The sequence below is a fragment of the Rhinatrema bivittatum genome, chromosome 16 (genome assembly GCF_901001135.1).
Source record: "Rhinatrema bivittatum chromosome 16, aRhiBiv1.1, whole genome shotgun sequence".
Lineage (NCBI taxonomy): Eukaryota > Metazoa > Chordata > Amphibia > Gymnophiona > Rhinatrematidae > Rhinatrema > Rhinatrema bivittatum.
In genome coordinates, this window is record NC_042630.1 from 74,738,206 (window position 1) to 74,757,802 (window position 19,597).

The window sequence follows — 19,597 nt, forward strand, 5'->3', positions numbered from 1 at the left end:
TATTAAAAATTCCTGAGAAATTATTGCCTGTAATAGTAAAAGTGTATTATTTGGGAAATAAAAAGAAAGAGCTAGAAATAGAAACAACAGGAAAACAGGAAGGTAAACCAATTGATGGGGACTCTATAGATCTTTCTGATCTATTACAGAAATCCCAAGACGAAATAGAGATCTCGTCTAGGGCAACTCTTCTCGTTCAATTTGCCTTCTCTACCGACAGGGATAATGTAATGAGAACCTTCTTTTGTAATAGGTCCTTAACATTCTATGGCCAAAAAATTTGGATATATCCGGATTTAATAAGATCTACACAGATAAGAAGGAAAAAATTTTTGCAGTATAGAAAGGGAGTAATAGAAAAGGGTGGATACTTTAGTTTAAGATATCCTTGCAAATGTATAGTAAAGCTAGATGGCAAGAATTATTCCTTTTTAGACCCAGACGGTCTCAAGAATCTTCTCGGAGAAAAAGAGCCGGTTAATAAATGAAAATTGAGTCTTAATTGTGTATTTTCCTTACATATGATATTTAATAAGAACCGTTCCAATATTTGAGGAATTAGCTTAATACTGCCTTAAGCACTATTTTCTTTGACATGATTTGTAAATGTTAAACTTCCTGGTTTTGAAGAAATTTCCTTTGTGATTACAGATGATCTGTCAAAGATAATGTACCTTGTATATCTTTAGTTATTGTAACATGTAAAAGTTATAAATAAAGAATTAAAAAAAAAAAAAAAAGCTACTCTATCTCCTTTTTGAAGTTTATTGCTAGCAGCTTGGTTCAATTCTGGTTAATATGGAGCCCATCCCCTCTTCCTCAAAATGTTGCCCAGTTCATAATAAAACTAAAGCCCTCTTTCCTGCACCATTGTCTCATCCGCATATTGAAACTCTGGAGCTCTGCATTTCAGAGAATGCTACCCTCAAGGTTCTGGATCTCAACTTTCTTCCTAATAGCCTAAATTTGGCTCCCTCCCATACCTTTCTATGTCGGTACCCACATGTACCACGACAGTCTGCTTCATTCCAGCACTATCTAAAATCTTATTTAGGTGACACTTGAAGTCCACCAGCTTAGCATCAGGCAAGCAAATTATTTATTTATTTATTTATTTATTTTTAATTTTTATATACCGACATTCTTGCATACAATGCAAATCAGGCCGGTTTACAGTGAAACTGAATAAGCAGGAAATATAATTCCTTAGTCTAATACATTGAACATCTAAAACGAAACAAATGTTAACAAAACAAAAACCTAAACAACTTTAATAAAGGTTAATTAAAAAGAAAAACATAAATTAAATTATTTTAAAAGAAGCACAAAGGTTAGCACGAAGGGGAGCACAAAGGGGAGAGCCCCTTTGTCGCGCCCCTTCGGTGCTATCCTCGCATCCATCAGCCACCCAACTGTCTACATTCCTAATAATTGAATCACTAACTGACAACTGACCTAACCCTTCCCTCCTGGGCATTAGCCCTTGGATACTCATTCTCTGTGTGTGAGGATAATGCATCATGTGGAGAGCAGGTCCTTGCTACAAGATCACTTAATGCTACACCAGGTGACCCCTAGGAGTAGTATGAAGCTGTTGGACTGGATTTAGGACATGGCTACTAAGTTTCTGAAGATTTCTTCTATGTACCTTTCTATCTGCCTCAGCTCCTCCTTATCTGCCACTTTAGCTTCCAGAGATTGGTCTTATTCTCTGAGGGGTAGATTTTCAGAGCCCTGCTCGCCTAAATCCGCCCAAAACCGGGCGGATTTAGGCGAGCAGGGCCCTGCGCGCCGGGAAGCCTATTTTACATAGGCCTCCCGGCGCGCGCAGAGCCCCGGGACTCGCGTACGTCCCGGGGTTTTCGGAGGGGGGCGTGTCGGGGGGCGGGCCCGGTCGACGCGGCGTTTCGGGGGCGTGTCGGCCGCGTTTTGGGGGCGGGTACGGGGCGTGGCTACGGCCCGGGGGCGTGGCCGCGCCCTCCGTACCCGCCCCCAGGTCGCGGCCCGGCGCGCAGCAGGCCCGCTGGCGCGCGGGGATTTACGTCTCCCTCTGGGAGGCGTAAATCCCCCGACAACGGTAAGGGGGGGGTGTAGACAGGGCCGGGTGGGTGGGTTAGGTAGGGGAAGGGAGGGTAAGGTGAGGGGAGGGCAAAGGAAAGTTCCCTCCGAGGCCGCTCCGATTTCGGAGCGGCCTTGGAGGGAACGGGGGGAGGCAGCGCGGCTCGGCGCGCGCAGGCTATACAAAATCGATAGCCTTGCGCGCGCCGATCCCGGATTTTAGTGGATACGCGCGGCTCCGCGCGTATCTACTAAAATCCAGCGTACTTTTGCTTGAGTCTGATGCGCAAGCAAAAGTAGGCTGTTCGCGCGCCTCTTAAAATCTACCCCTGAGAGCCAAGAGTTCTTTGCACTGGGAGCACATATATACAACATCTCACCAACTGGTAGACAATCATACATGTGGCACTCTATGCAAAAGACTGGAAGGTCCTCATCTCACTGCTGGACTCCTGTCAACTTCTTAATATTATTGAGTTCCAAGTTAATTTAGGTTGCTATCGGAGTGGGGATGTGTAAATCAGAGTCCTTTACATTTATGTGATGTATTTAATGTTAATTTCCCTGTACGTACCCGGATCAGTCCAGACTGTGGGTTGAGCCTCCTTTCCAGCAGGTGGAGACAGACTAAAACTTGACGGATGCCCTATATCAGGACAGACCCTATCCTCTAACCCTTCAGTATTCGTCTGTCTCCAGCAGGTGTAGCATCTCCCCTTCGGTTCTCTGCTGTAGGCTAGTCAGCCTTTTCTTCTCTTTTAGGCTCAAGCAAGTACTTCTATTAGTTCTCTCTTGTAAAAAAAAAAAAAAAAAAAAAAGTGACGGTTTTACTTTTTACTGATTTTTCCTTTTTCTGTGTGGGAGACGGCTCCGTCTCCCAGCTCTTGCCGGGCTCAGGGGGGCTTTGCCCATTTTGCGCTGCATAGCCTGAGTCCGTGTACACTTCCAGGTGTGGGGACCGAGGCTCTCGGGGTGTCTTTCCCCCCTCTGGCTGCCGAGAGGGTTTTTGAACCCGCTGCTGCGCTCAGTAAAAAAAAAAAAAAAAGTTTAAACTTCAATAAGTTGCAAGTACTCACCTACCTCTAACTTATTTGCAGCAGTTGACCAGCATTTTTTAATTTTTCTGGTCATAGCAGGCATTGAACTGGCAGCCAGACAGGCAGGAGGCAGCAGGTTTCCCTCCTGCTCTCTCCGGCCCTGCAGGCTGTCAATCATTTTTTTCTTTGCAGCCTTTTTTCTCCTCAGAGCGGCTCTATCTTTGCCGCGGGCAGGCAGCCTGCCTCTTTTCTGCCAGCCCCCATCGAGTTTTTGCCGTGAGGGTTTCTTCTATGCCTCCCTGCCGGGTGGGGAAGGTCCCTCCTCGGCAGGGAAGGCAAATTTAGCCCGGGGATCCCGTCCCCAGAGCTTGGCCAGGCCGTTCAAGGGTTGGGAAGCCCGGGAACGGTGGCCATTTTGGATTTTTTAGTGGCTCCGTTTTCGGAGCTCCCTGGGGCTGGGGGGCCGATTTTTTTGCAGCTACCCCCCGATTTGAGCCCCCCCAGGAAGGGTTTTTTGTCATCCCCTCGCCTTTCCCTTCCCCTCCCCCTCCCGGGATTTTTGGGCTCGTTTTTGTTTCTGGATTTTTCCCTCCTCCTGCTTAAATTTCTTTTAATGAGCATGCAGGAGGAGGTGGAAGGTCCCCCCTTTGCCCCCTGGGGCAAATCGATTTAAAAAAAAAAAAAAAATAATTAATTAATTAATTAATTAATTAATTAAATGAGTTACAAAAATTTCCCCACTCCGTGCTGTTGACAGTTCGACCAGCTGAGGAGCCCCCGGGGTCCCTTGGGGGTGGTCCCGAAGGTGCCCCCTCCCTGCCCCCCGATGGATCCTGGAACTCCCATAATCCCATACGTGGACTGCTCCTGCGGTCGCGTTCAGGAGGGTTTTCCCAGTTTTCAAGCGGCCCCGGTACGCCTGCTTGAGGCTCCTTTGAAGCGCACTCTGATGTCCTAGCGCCAGGGATGGGTTCCACTTTTTGCTGCAGTTTCCTGCTGTGGGCACGTCTCACATGGGGTCATCGTCAACATTCGACCCTTCTCCGCCTCCAGCCAGCGGCGATTGCCTTGGTGATGTCCGCCGCACAGCTCCTCTAGCTGTGCCACTGTTTGACCGCTCCGGCCTCCTCAGCCCAGTGGGGTACGTTGCCATTCAGAGGTAAGCTGCTCCTTGTCCAGGACCTTGAGAAACCAGGCATTCCTTAGGGAACGATAGGGACCATCAGCTCCCGGTGGCCTGTCCAAAACCATCCTGGTCTTCTATACCCTCTAGTCCGCGCTTTCGGGACCAGAGTCGGTACACACCACGCGGGTATGGCGACTCCTCAGAGGGGTTGTCCTTCTTGATCGCAGTTCCTGTCGCTGCGTTCTTTTGGGTGCCATCCTTTTCGCGATGGTTCGCCCACACGCTCCATCCTTACGCCTGCACATTCTCTGGAGTGTCTTTGCCTCATTCTTCGGTCCCCCTCTGCGGTGGTTGCTTTTCCATCCTCTCCGCGGTCTGGGTCCGGATCCGGTCGGACCAGGGGGCCCTCGACGTTCTCAGACATGGGTACGTCTTCGCCTTTCTCGAGTTGTCTGGATCTTTTTCTGTTTCCCCAGGTGCTCGGTCCTTGTGATATATGGTGGAGCAAACCCCCACCAAGCTCCTGTGTCTGGGTGTGGAGGCCCCGGTCCCAGCCAATGTACTTGCCGCAGGCCACTATCCTATTTTCTTCATTCACTCTTAGACCTCACAAGGGTCACCCGGGCGGTCAGTTCCCGCTTCTCCGCATGCGCACCCTGGGAGCATACTCGTGCCGTCCTGCCCCGGGACAATCCTCATCCCACTCGTTTCTCACAGTGGCATATTCCCTTTTGCGTTTCATCGTGGCTGCCATAGTCCGTTCGTGTTCGCTTCCTCTGCCGGGACTTCAATTTCTGGGCACTCCCTTTGGTCTCGCGACAGAACCTTGATTCTTCACCAATGTCTAGGTGTTGATGGCAGCAGCTCTCCGCCGGGTAGCACTTCTCGTCTACTCTTATCTAGGCGTCTGGCGCATCTGGACCAAGGCGGTGGTTCTTTGTCGGCGGTCAGTGTATCGCGTGCTTGCTCTCTTTGCGTCCCGGGGTGGATCCTGTATTTCCCTTAGAGCAATCTCAGCCCTCCACGGAGTTTGAGTACCTGAGCATCCACTTCGACACCCGGGTAGGCAAGGTCTTCTTGCCTCGTGCGCGGGCCCTCAAGTCGTTCAGCCGATTTCAGAGTCTGCCCTTGCTTCCTTCTTGACGGCTTGTGTCTGCCTGTAGATCTCGGGCTCTTCAGCTCCTACCATCGACTTAGTCCCTTGGGTCCTTGCTCCACTACAACTGTTCTAGATCACTTTGCTGTCCCATTGGCTCCACTGGTGGAACAGTTTCACACAGTTCTCTCCCGTCCTTGGGCTCTACCATCGCCGTCTTACTGGGGTAGATTCCCTCTTCTTCCTTTGCTACCGGGCCTACCTCTCCAAATTCTCCAGTGGTCGATAGTACCCACGGATGTCAGTCTTTCGGGCTGAGGTGTGGTCTGCCCCTCCCAGTATGTCCAGGGGACCTGGCCAGCATATCCGTCTTGCTGGTACGTTACGGAGGCTCGGGCGATGTTCCTAGCTCTTCTGGAGTTTCTTCCTCTCATACGCGACAAGGCGCTACGGGTCTTGCCCGACAACTCCATCACTGTGGTTTGCCTCAGTCACCCAGGTGGCGCTCGCAGTCCATGGGTGGCCCTGGACACCAGCCTTCTCTTCGCCTGGGCAAAGTGACACCTACAGTGCCCGGCAGCCTCCCACTCCGCAGGCCAGGGGAATGTTCAGGTTTCTTCCTCCGTCGGTAGCTGCTAGATCCCGGGGATTGGGAACGCTTTGGCTCAACCTTAGTCCTTTCATCGACAGGACTTTTCTCTGTACCTTGGTAAATCTGGTTCTTCCGCTGGGCGAGCGTGGTTGCGTGGCTCTCCCTTGGCTGGCAGTACGTCTTTTCCATTCCTCCCCCCCCCCCCCCGGGGTCTCTGGTCGGGAAAGTTCTCGGACGGATAGTTCTCCACCGGAGTTCCATGGTCCTGGTAGCGAGGGGCCGTTCTGGCCTTGGCTCGTGGTTTTTCTCCACCTAGCGACGGTCGGACCTATGCAGCGACGCCTTCTTCCTTGGCTCCCTAGTCAGGGATCTGTATTTTTTCGACCAGGCCGTTCACGCTTGTCTAGCGCCCTGCCTTTTTGGACAGCGATGTCTCCAGTGTGAGGGTTTTTCGGAGGAGGCTGTCTTCGCCTTGCTTCAGATCCTGAATCGGTCGACTCCCTGACGTACGTGCGCCTTTAGAACGTGCTTCAGTGGGTTTGTGCGGAGTCTGGTTCTCGGCGTACTCCGCACCGATTTTGTTAGTCTTCTTCTCCGAGGCAGTCTTTCCGAGGGTCTTTCCTTTCATTCTCGGCGCTTACAAATCTCCCCCTCGGCTCTCTCCTGGACCGAGTGGCAGGTCGCCCTGAGCGGCCACCTGATTGCGTTTTGGACCCTCAAGGGCATCAGGCATCTATGCCCCCCTTCTCGCCAACTTGTCCGTCGTAAGCTTTTAATTCGGTTGTTCGGATCCCTCTGTTCAACCCTCTCTGTCGCTTCACCTTGCAGGCCCTTACGCTTAAGACTGTCTTCTGGTCTTCTCTCCTCTGCTCGTCTGATCCAAGCACTGTCCTGTCGGGACCCTTTTTGCGATCTTCCGACTCCAGGGTAGCCCTCGTATGGGCCCTTCCTTTTTGATGAAGCTTCGTCTAACTTCTTTGTCTTTCGGTCGGCAGAACTCTCTGCATTTCTCCTGCGTCTGGTGACGGTCCGCATTCTCGTGAAGCCTTACAGCTCTCCGTTTCCTCGCTGCCATACAAGTTCTCTTGCGCTATTCCTGGTCCCCGATGGTCTTCGCGCATCAGTCCATCTTCCTGTTCCCTGCAGTGCATCCTATCGGGGTAAGCTGGCTTCTGTGTCCACGTTAGCGCGCTGGTTGCAGGAAGTGATCTTTAGGTTGTTCTTTGTCATGCCTGGCGGTTCCCCGAGGGTCTTCCGACTCATTCTTTGCGTTCTAGAGCTCCCTTTTGAGCGAACATTCACTTCTTCTCTCCGTGGGCAATTTCCACTGTTCATACATGGCAGCTTGCAGCGTCGAGCCGGTCCGGGGACGCCGGAGGAGGACGGCCTGGAGACGCCGCAGCAGCTAGCCTTCCATCAACCCTGGAGGGAGTCGCCAACGAGGTAAGGTGGGTGATGCAGAGATGTCGGACAGCGACGGGCACAACATTAATACCAGGGATGACCACTACAAGTACCTCGTTATGCCATTCGGCCTTCACAAAGCTCCAGCTGTCTTTCAGATCTTAATGAATGAGGTCTTCAAAGACATGCTATACCAGTGTGTTGTGTATACCTCGATGACATCTTAGTCTTTTCCAAGGACCTACAAAGTCATCGCCGAGACGTCTCTTGCGTTCTTCAACGTCTCCGAGATAACCAGCTTTTTGTGAAATTAGAGAAATGTTCTTTTAAGCAGGAAACTGTCCCTTTTCTCAGATACATCGTGTCGAGCCATGGTTTCAGAATGGATCCTACTAAGTTGAAAAGCATCCAAGACTGGCCTCAGCCCACGGGCCTTCAATCTCTACAGAGGTTTCTTGGCTTTGCCAATTATTTTCGGTCCTTCATCCATCACTACTCCTCCCTGGCAGCGCCACTTACAGCTTTGACCCGCAAAGGGGCAAATTCATCTCAGTGGCCACCTAAAGCCATTACTGCTTTTCAGTACCTCAAAGCCACCTTTCTCCAAGAGCCCTGTCTTCAACATCCTGATCCCAGACATCCATTCATCGTGGAAGTCGACACCTCCACCAAGGGAGTAGGGGCGATCTTAAGTCAGTACTCTGCTAATCACACCCTACATGCATGCTCTTTTTTTCTCCAAGCGCTTTTCGCCAACAGAGAGAAATTACGCCATTGAAGATAAGGAACTCCTAGCTATCAAGCTGGCCTTCGAGAAGTGGTGTCCCTGGCTCGAGGGAGCACAGCAGCAAATTCCTGTGTATATGGATCATAAAAACCTTGAGTATTTTCACCAGGCCCAACGCCTGAACCATCGCCAGGCCTGCTGGTTGCTCTTTTTTACCTGGTTTAATTTCCTGCTGCGCTACTGGCTCGCCAATAAGAACGGCCAGGCGGATGCCTTTTCGAAGTCCTTTGACTGAAGATATCCCTGATCCTCCTCAGCATATCATTGACCCTGCTAAGGTCATGCTGGCAGCCTCGTACCTGGTCCTACCTGGGAAGACGGTGGTCCCATGCCAGCTACGCCAAAGAGTTCTATGCTGGGCCCAAGATTCCCTCATCGCAGGGCACCCCGGACAGTCCAGGACCTTGGCCATCTTCCAGCGCTTTTATTGGTGGCCAACCATGAGGAAGGATGCCCAGGCCAATGTGGAGTCATGTCCCACTTGTGCTCGCCACAAGCCCCCAGTGGGTCATCCCTGGGACATGTTACAACCTCTGCCAATTCCTAGTGAACCATGGACCCACATAGCGATGGATTTTATCATCAACCTTCTGCCCTCGAGTGGCAACAACATCATTTGGGTCATTGTGGACTGCTTTTCTAAAATGGCCCACTTTGTCACCCTGCCTGGCCTTCTATCGGCTCCACAGCTTACCCAGCTATTTATCCACCAGGTGTTCCAGCTTCATGGACTTCCTAAGTACATTCTATCTGACCACGGAGTTCAGTTCACTACCCGTTGCTGGAGATCTCTGCAAAAAATTCAACGTCACCTTTGTACATAATATTCTGTACTTAGGGGATTTTACCTCCGCGTATCACCCATAGGCAAATAGGCAGGCAGAGAGAACCAACAGAACACTCAAGCAATTCCTGCGTGCTTATGTTAATCTCCGGCAGAACGACTGGGCAGACCTGCTTCCAGGGGCAGAATTTGCTCTAAATTCACACTCATCTTCAGCCCACCAGCTCCTCAACTTTTCAGGTAGTCTACGGACACCAACCTCTTCCTCCTCTACCTCTACCTCTGTCTGTTCCTTCACCAGTGGCTCAGGCGATCGCCCAGGAACTGCATCAGCTCTGGACCAGTACGAAGCAATTACTGCTTAAGGCAACCCAAAGGGCCAAGAAATGTCTTGATGTTCATTAACAAGCGAGCCCTCAGTTCGAACCGGGCGACAAGGTGTGGCTCAGCACTCAGTATATCCATCTCAAGCTTCCGTCCACACGCTTCGCACCTCGGTACATTGGCCCCTTCCCGGTGCTCCGCCATTGGAGCTTGAGGTAACTGAGCCCTGCCTTTCACCCTCACTTAAAACCCATAACTCCTTCCATGTATCCTTGCTAAAGCCCCTAGTACAGTCCTGGCCCTCCAGGAGGCCGCCTGAACCACAACCACTTTCATCCGAAGCTGATGTGGTATACCCAGGTACAAGATGTTCTGGATGTGCGGAAGCGCAGGAAAAAATGGGAGTACTTACTCTCATGGGACGGCTTCGGGCCACCCATGGCCGGCTCAACTCACCTCATGTCTGGCTTGGCCCTTTACTCCTGGGATTCTTGCGGCCGCAGCCAGTCACTGCCAAGGCTTCCTGTGCTCCACGAGGCGGCTGGGTCGCCGCCTACCAGTGCTCTGACCCTGGGCCTCTCTAGGCATGCGCAATTCTCCTTTTTTAAAGGGCCAAGGCGGGAACTTCAGGCCCGTCCCCGGCTGATGACATCACTGGCCCGGGATATTTAAGCCAAGATGTCAAAAATTTGATCCTTTATTGGAGACTTAAAATCTTAAAAACGCCCGACTCAGGCCGAGTTTCGCCCTCTGTCAAAGGGGCTGCATCAGGGGCTACAACACATAAATAAACACATACATAATAATAAATAAAAAAATAATAAAACTCATGACATATAACATATAAAATGGTAACATAAAAAGTGAGAACATAAAGTGTATATGAACATACCTCTGTTATATCAAATAAAATTCATACAGGTACAGATGGAGTATAATATAATGCATCAAATGGTCTGGAAGATGTAACAAAATAAAAATTATTATTATAAGCATAATATGAAAACAGGTCAGAGTATAAAAGAAATAAAAATTGATTCATTGTAAACAAAAAAGTAATGGAAAGAAAAAAGATATTTTTAGTTTACCTCCGTGCTGATGTTTCATTCAGCATATAACCAATATGTTGTAATCAACTTTGTTCAATAGTATTCACATGGGCTGCATACTGTATTCAAAAATGTTAAAAAATAGAATATAAAAATTGACTCTAAATTGTAAAATATTGTGACAAGAAAATCTGTAAATAGCCATACTGAGTAAAGTGACAACAATGCAGTGATCCTTTAAAAATCAAATGATATATACCATCTAAATATACTGACTTAGTAGACACTGGAATATATATAAAAAACTGTGTGTAAATGACTTGAGCTAGCGGGCTTATATAAAATCAAAAGCTCTGGTGGCGTTTACTCTACGTCAATAGTAAATAACCTGATGAAGCTCACCACTTGAAAAAACTTCCGATCAATAAGCCGCTATCTTAAATGGAATAAACAAACCTATATATCAATAGTAAAACTTTTTTTGAAAAAAGCACGCTGCCTCAGAGTGTCTACACTTAAACTCAAAAACACACAAACCACATCTGTATTATAACACCTGATAAACTCACCCATTCATTTATTTGCAGTCAGTCACATATCTTCACGGTGTATTTGCAAGATAAACTCAAAAGGACGGAACTAACTGAGTGCAGGGATTTATACGCTGAAAACCGTGCGAAAAAACATGTCAATCAAGTAAAGGGGGAGTGTCCTCAAAAACGGGAGATGGCATCAAACATATGAGTGGGGCTAATATTTAAAAAACAGATCACAGCGAACTTTAAAAAAAAATATATATATATATCAGTTAGATGCATACAGTTTCAAAAGGGCAGAACTGACTCAGTGCAGGGATTCAACCGCTAAAAACGCGCAAAAAAGGGTTATCTTTTGTTCCCACACCCACATATAACGCATTCAAAACACACGTAGAACTTTTTAAATTTACTAGAAAACTCAAGATAATGGATGTTTTCTCAGATAAAGTTACCACCAGTCAAGAATTTTCTATTGTAAAAAAACCTAGCAAATGGATACCGAATAATGTTCCCAACCCTGTAATTCAAACATATGAGAAGCTAATATTAAATGATTTACAAATTATAGAACAGCAGAATAATTCAAGGAAATGTTTCATATGACAAAAGAAGAAAAAATGGCATTAACATCATTGGGTAAAGACACCAAAGTAGTAATTAAATCTGCAGACAAAGGGGATAGTATAGTTATTATGGATAGGGATAAATATGTTCAAAAAATTGACCGGCAACTGTCTGATCGAGTTTTTTTTTATCAGATTTTAGATAAAGATCCCACTGCAGTCATAAAAAAGGACATTGACAGTCTTTTATCAAGTGCAAAAGAAGGAGGGTATCGTACAAATAAAGAGTTTGATTTTTTAACAGTTGCACACCCAATCACACCAACTATCTATATTTTACCTAAAATCCACAAATCTAAGACAGATCCCCCTGGCAGACCTATAATTTCAGCGAATGGATCTCTCCTTGAACCTCTCGCGATTTTTTTAGACAAATTTTTAAAACCACAGGAGAGAAGATTCCGTCATTTTTAAGAGATTCTACACATTTTATCAATTTTTTAAATGATTTTAAGAATTTTAAGGATGACATTTTAATGGTAACTATGGATATTGAATCATTGTACACCAACATTCCACAAGACGCAGCCCTGGATATTATTTTACAGCAACTGTTACTACACAACCAATACAAAAGAGTACCTAATCATTTTCTGATGGAATTGGCAGAGTTTACTTTAAAATTTAATTTTTTTGCTTTTAATAGGAAGTTTTATAAGCAACTTAAGGGAGTAGCCATGGGTTCTCATATGGCTCCCTCAATAGCCAATTTGTATGTAGCAAAATTTGAAGAATCATATTTAATCGATCATGATTTTAAAGATAATATACTTTTTTGGAAACGGTATATTGATGATATTTTTTTAATTTGGAAGGGTAGCAGTGAGCTTTTACATCGTTCTCATTCGTGGTTGAATACCTGAGATTCTAATTTGAAATTCACTTTAGTTTTTAATTCCAGATGTATTTCTTTTTTAGATGTTTTAGTGAATTTTAAGGATGGTTCATTTCAACAGATATTTTTAGAAAACCGACAGATACAAACAAATTACTACATTATGAAAGTTATCATAATAAATCTTTACAATGCAATTTGCCTTATTCCCAATTTTTAAGACTGAAGCGCCTGTGCGGCGATGAACAAACATTTTATGAAAGATCGATAGAAATGTCAGATAGATTTTTGGATAAATCTTACCCAAAGAAATACATTTTGGAGGGGTTTAACAAAGCTGCCAAACAGGATAGAAAGGATTTATTACAACTCAAAAATAAAAAAAGCAATGATCGTATTGTCTGCCCTATTACTTTTACCCATATGTCATTTCAAATTAAGAAAATTTTAAAGAAGTATTGGTCGATTTTACAAATTTTACCGCATTTTAAAGATAAAAATTTGATGATAGCAAATAAAAGAGAAAAAAATATCAAAGAACACATTTCACCATCAGCTTTACCGGAAAAAAGGTTTCAAGATATAAGACCAGCAGGTCATCGGCCATGTGGCCACTGCTCTGTCTGAATTGTCAGTATGAAAACAACTGTTTTGAATATTCCAGAGAGAAGTAAAACGTTTAAACTCAATAGCTTTACTAACTGCAAAGGCGTCATTTATATAGTATTCTGTCCATGTGGAAAGATGTATATTGGTAAAACTATAAGAAAATTTAACAAAAGAATAATAGAGCATAAGAGTAGCATTAATAGAAAAATAGAAACAAAACTTTTGGTATCACATACTTTAGAGCAAAATCATAAATTTGAAGAATATAAATTCTGTGTCCTGCAACAGCCTGTTCTCAATTGGCGAGGTGGAGATCTAGATAGTTTACTTTTACAATTAGAACAAAAATATATTTTTGAATTCAACACTGTAGAACCGTATGGTATAAATCTTGATGTTGATTATTCGGTGTTCTTATAAAGATGCACAACATTGGTCTGGTAGTTTCATTTTTACTATTTATTTAGTATTTGGTTTATTTTTAACAGGTCTCTGTATTATGTTTTGATATACTTTATTTTTTAATTTTTAGTTCACTGATTTATTTAATGATTCATTTAATTTTTACTTTTTATATAGATATTAATTATTTATTTATTTATTCATTATTATTTTTTATGTGATGCAACATTTTCACTACATTTTCAATTTTATCACATTTTTCAGCAGTTGGCTATTTGTTTTATTCTTTACAGGTCCTAGTATTATATCATATTTACCACTTTTTTATTTTATTATTTATTTTTTATTATTCTACTGACACACTAAATAGAAGGTCGTAATGTTAACTATTAGATTCCTTTTTCCCATATGCCTCCTTGTATTTGTTTGACACATTGGTCGGCATGATTTTTTAGCAGCATGTATTCATTTTTTGTATTACATAAATAGTGACGTTTTTTGTTTGTGCATACTTTAAATTTATTTAGTTTGTCTTCATTCATTTCTTGCTTGGACTGTATGCTTATAATTAGTATATATTTTTAAGTTAGTTCCGAGCTGTCACATACGTGATATTTGAGTATACGCCCCCTTAATATGATTGATGCGATCTTCCCTTCAGTTGTCACATACGGGGTACTTGTAGATACGCCCACTTCACTTGATTGACGCTATTTTTCGCGCAGCGTTTAAATTTCTGTACTGAGCCAGGTCTGTCCTTTTGAAACTGTATGTAACTAATTTTAAAACATCCTTCAAAGTAAAAAGTGAGTTGTTACATATGGTACATTTAAGGATACGCCCCCCTAATATGATTGATTGCGATTTTTCCGGTATTTGAGGACACGCCCCCCTTTTTACTTGATTGACGAGTTTTTTTGCGCGTTTTTAGCGGTTGAATCCCTGCACTGAGTCAGTTCTGCCCTTTTGAAACTGTATGCATCTAACTGATATATTTTTTTTTTTTTAAAGTTCACTGTGATCTGTTTTTTAAATATTTAAATATTTTTAAATATATTTAAATATTTTAAATATTAGCCCTTCTCATATGAGTGCATTATGGCTGGACTCTCTCTCTCCCTCCCCCCCCCCCCCCCCCCCCCCAAGTGGTTGTAGATAGGAATTACGACAATTCTGGCACTTACCGCAAAGTGCAAATAAGTAATCGCAATTTGTGGTAATACTATGCGAAGCGCTAAGATAGCGCACTTTGCAATAAACAGCCTATTACCATAAAACACGCCCCTTTTCCTATCACATGTGATATTTAGTGCATTTTGATAAATCCAGGCCTAAGTGGTTTAATGCAATTTATGGTAACCCATCTTAATTAGTAAACTGCTTAAATGCAGTACAGTTCATTAATAGTGTCCACAGTTTAAGCTCATATTTTTTGCATTATCAGTAACACTGAAGTGGCGCTATCAATAACATGTGTCAACAGTTATAGAATGTTTGTTCAGTACCATATTCAATATTTAACACCAGAAAAGGTGTTAACAAAAACACCTGTTATAGTGTTAACAATAATGCAAAAAATTTAGTTTTAAGCAGAAAAAATATTAATGAGCTGCTTTAGTATTCCACTTTCCTCTCTATGGTGCCCATGCAATAAAATTGATGATATTAAGTAGGAGGAACCACAAAAAAGCAGTATTATTTTTTTTTTTTTTGTGGGGCTTGGAGCATGTCAAGACATAAGTTCTGGAGCTGGCATTAATTTTTGCATGTTAAAATGTGTTCGTCCAGCGCATTGTGATTTTTTGCATTGGAGGTAATAGCTAATAGCCTCATCTACATGGCATTTACATGTCAATTAGCGCTATTAGCTACGTGCTGGTTTGGACGAGCATTTTGGATGCCTTAATCCCATTATTGCATCGGGAGTTATTTTGCACGTCCAAAATGCGCATCCAACTGCACATCAAGCTGTGCACTATGCTGACTACACTATATTGCATCGGCCCCTATATTGTTGAGGATTTCTACATCACTGTTGCTCAGTATGTCTTTCTTTATCTGCTCCCTAGGTTTTCTTTGCATCTGTCCGTTCCGGTGGTAGCAGCCAAGTCTACTTCATGACTCTAAACCGGAACTGCATCATGAACTGGTGAGAAGCTCATGCACTAAAGGACTGACAGAACACACTGGATGACAGGGAATTATTTTCTGAGTGTGATAAGTGTCTGATGAAGATGATGACAACAAAAAGAAAACAAAAAAATTTAAAGTAAAATCTGGTATATATAGATTTTTTTTTTCTTTAAACCTGCTTTTCCTGATTGTGATCACCAGACCCTGCTGGGATGTGACGTCATGCCTACAGCTTTTGTGGTCATGTGACTGTTTACCATCATGCTGTTTGTCATGAAGTTGCACCTGATATGATTACATTTTTTCTGGTTTTTTTTGTTTTATGCTTTTGATTGCTCGAGGACAATCGGTGAAGTAAATATTATTGCAAAGAGAAAAAACTGAAATTTTTAGCGGTTAAATTGTAAAGAAATGGATGACTTTCCTGACCCCTCATTTTTGCTTTGTGGGGAATGGGCAAAAAAGGCTGGATGGGAGAAGAATTTCCAGGAACCTCTAAAGTGAAGGAGAGGACAACAGATGTGCTCAATTTTGCAGGGAGGGGCTGCATGTAAGAGCTGGAGACCCTGATGGAAGGGGGGATAGGAAGCACTTTATATTGCCGAAGGCACATCACTTTGGTATTTGCCTTGAATTATTCTCTGGTTGTACTCATCACCACAACTTTCCATCCCTCCACATACACGCACAAACAAACACGTGAGTAGGCCACACCAGCTCATGCATCTTTGCTTGTGGATTCCTGAGTAAGGTGTCTGAAGAGTAACTGATAATTCTGGCATCTAGGGAGAAGTCTGAAAGTGCAGAAGAAAAGCTGGTAGTGGTGGTAAACCTAGGATACTATAAGAATAGCTGGTAGTTCTAGATTAATAGTGGGATGCCTAGGTGCACATTGCGGGGGAGATGGTAACTCCAAAATAATATCAGAATAGAGTGTTGGGGGTGAGAAGAAGCTGGTAAGTCTGTAATAGTGGTGGAAGGACGACAGAGGGGGAGCTAAAACTCTAGAAAAATGGTGGAAAGCCAAAATGAGCTGCTGGCTGGCGTAATAGTAAGAGTGGAAAGTCAGCTGTGTGGGGCAGAGTTGGGGGCAGCTGATAATGCTACTGCCATGCTGGGCAGCCAGGATCACAGTGACAGAGTTAGTAACTTCAGAGTCATTGTGCAAAATTCAGGAATGCAGAGAGGCAGCTGCTAACACCAGAATAACACTGGGAAGCCTGGAAGTACAGAGAAGGAACTAATAACTCCAGGGTCATGATGAGAAGCCTGGGAAAGCTGATAACTCTGGAGTAATGATGGGTAACCTGAGAGCACAGAAGGGGAGCTGGTAACTCCAAAAGTGTTTTCAATTCACTGCTTCCCCAACACTGTCTTCACTTCAAAGAAATTATTTCTCTTTGTTTCCTATCACTAGAAGGCAGGAGGCAATGCCTTTGTACTTTTTAGATAGGGCAAATGGCTATAGGAATTATGTGCCACCTCTGCTTCAGCAGTGAGAGAGGCTCATTAGCAATTATCTGCCTCTCCCTGACAGTGACAGATAGAAGGACCTTACCCCTTCTGTCAGAGGAACCATAGAAGCAAAGAGAAGTCTCCAGTTCTCCCTCCACAAACAGCACACTCTGTGGGAGATTACAATCTGTACAGGAATCCATGTATAACAGCAGCCCTCACATTCTCTCTGGAGCTCTATGCACTAAATCACCCAGAGCAACCCAGTCCAAAGACTCGGCTCTTCTCTGCCACTGGTCCACGAGACACAGGTGGCAGACATGGGCCAGTTCTAAAATTAGAAGAAAAAAGATAGAGTCTAATACTTATTTTTGTAACTGACAGATGCCTGACAAGTTTGAACATTTAAGGAAAATAACAGAATGATCACAGCTAGAGATATTTTATGTAGCAAATTGTAACAAAAATAAAAATAAAAAATTAATCAGGGTTTAAAGTATTCTGAATGGTGAAGATGTACCCCATCTTCTCCCTTAAACATTTAATAAAGTATCTGCTCTTGAGTCTGTCTGCCACTGCTCTTTTGTTCATTTTGCTTTTTTCTGTCACCATAGTCTAAAGTGTCTCCCCATTTTGAGAGCTTTCAATGCAGGACTACAGTTTCTTCAGAATGTAGTGCGAGAAAAAACCAGGGCTGATTCAGCTTGGTTTCCTTTCCCCAGTTGATCTTTCTGGATGAATTACCAACTGACTGGGCTTTACCCATGCTCTCCTCATGCCTCCCACCCCATTATGCATGGATTTTAATCTTGCTCATTTTAGAAAATCAAACCTGCCAGTCCAAGCATGCAATAGATGAAGAAACAGAAGTAGATTACTTTGCTTTTAAGAAAAGGAGCCTGTTGATAATCCTGCAATGAAATGTGTTATCGTATCACCAAAGATCCAGTGTGGGATGTTCAGATCAAGGTTTATTTTGAGATTTCCATTGCTATCAATGGCTCATATCTTATATTGAAGAGTTTGGAAAATGAAATGCAGCAAATTGAGATATCTGAGAACGAGCTCATGAACTTATGAAAACAGCGCTGTACAAACACACAAAATATTCTCCTAGACAAGCAGGATGGTCGTCCTCACATGTGGGTGACATCATCCGATGGAGCCCAGCACAGAAAACTTTTGTCAAAGTTTCTAGAAGCTTTGGCCAGCACACTGAGCATGCCCAGCGTGCCACTATCCATGCATCCATGCGAGATCCCCCTTCAGCCTCTTTTCCGTGGTGCAATTGTCTTGCAGTTCATGGAGCTCCACTCTTTTCTTGTTTTTTGCTAAAAGGTGTGTTTTCCCAGTTCCATCGTCAGTGCCTCCTCGGTGTGGTAGGTTAATGTTGCTGCTTTTTTGTGGTTGATTCCCAACACCTCACCTCTTGGTGACGGCGGGTCATCAACCGCACACAGGATATCTTTTATGGCATGGTTTTCGTCTGGGCCAGTGATCCTTGTCCATCATGAATCCACATGAGGTTTATATCCTCTTCCTGGGGTCCATGCACGACATCCGTGGGTGTCGCCTGTGTGATTATACATGACTTGATAAGATGGAGAAAGTTTTCGGCTCTTCCAAGTCTGCTCCATTCACACCCATGTCAGAGTTATCGACACCAAGAGGTCGCGGGGAGCCCCTTGATATGATCCCTCTCGCTACTCCTCTCTCTACTTCTAAGGTTCGTGGGGACGGTGACTGATCCTCCATGATCTCACTGATGTCCCAACACTGGATTCCTCTGCCTCTTCCGCAGCGTGGTACTCGAGGTGGCTATACCACTACCGAAGCGACCCCAGCCATCGGAGGCCCCATCCTCCGATGCCCCCAGGAGTCCCAGGTGTTCCCCACCGATATCTGTACTGGGCATGTGCAACCTCGGAGACCCTAGGAAGAGCCAATGATGCCGCATTCCTCCTCTTCAGTCCTGGCCTTGCTGGTCTTCCAGGAGAAGCTGAATTGCAGGGTTCAGACCAAGGTGCTCAGAGCTCTTCAGAGTGTCCAGCCGCCCGTGCCACCAGCCCCCATACTGATGCTTGAGCCTCCACCGTCTATCCTAGCACCCCTGCTTGAGCGTCTGACATCCTTTTAGGCACCCTACTGATGCAACCAGTGCCCAAGGTCCTTCGATCCTCCAATGGCCACAGATTCTCCCCACCAGAGTGATCCAGATCATGGGTCCAAGGAGGAGGAAGTGGCCGGTACTGCGTTCCCGAGGCCTCGGTTCCCAGAGACTTTACCGGGTCCTTCCGGCCTCCTGTGGCCCCCCGTCCCCTCAATGCCAAGAGAACCGTCGATTCCTGCAGTGCCCACAGGCCTGGCCCGCATCGTGCTGGCCCTAGTGAGGAGGAAGTGCCTTATGACCCATGGAGGGGTGGTGATTCTACGGAGTCTTCCTCTGATTACTCAGACGACTCCTTCCCAGATGCTTCCTCACCTGAGGAAAAGGCATTGGTCTTCCCCCAAGGATCTGTCCTTCGTGGGGTTTATCAGGGCCATGACTACTTAAAGAGGAGGATGCGCGACACAAGATCCTGGAGGTACTTCAGTTTGTCGACGCTCCAAAGGAAATTGTGGTGGTTCCCATCCATGACATCTTCGACGACCACCTCCTTCGAATGTGAGAGCACCTGATCTCTATCTCCCCTGTCAATAGGAAGACAGATGCCATCTATTTGGTGCAACAAGCCATGGGGTTA

The 19,597-nt window shown here is 45.0% G+C and overlaps 1 protein-coding gene across 1 annotated transcript in view; it reads left to right on the plus strand.

Moving 5' to 3' along the window:
* The window catches only part of LOC115078196 (misshapen-like kinase 1), a 1,532,819-nt gene extending 1,515,403 nt beyond the window's left edge, over positions 1 to 17,416 (plus strand). Inside the window, 1 exon segment of the mRNA XM_029580940.1 lies at positions 15,335 to 17,416. Coding sequence (XP_029436800.1) covers positions 15,335 to 15,418 — 84 coding nt within the window. The 3' untranslated portion in view covers positions 15,419 to 17,416.
* Positions 17,417 to 19,597: the final 2,181 nt, after the last annotated feature.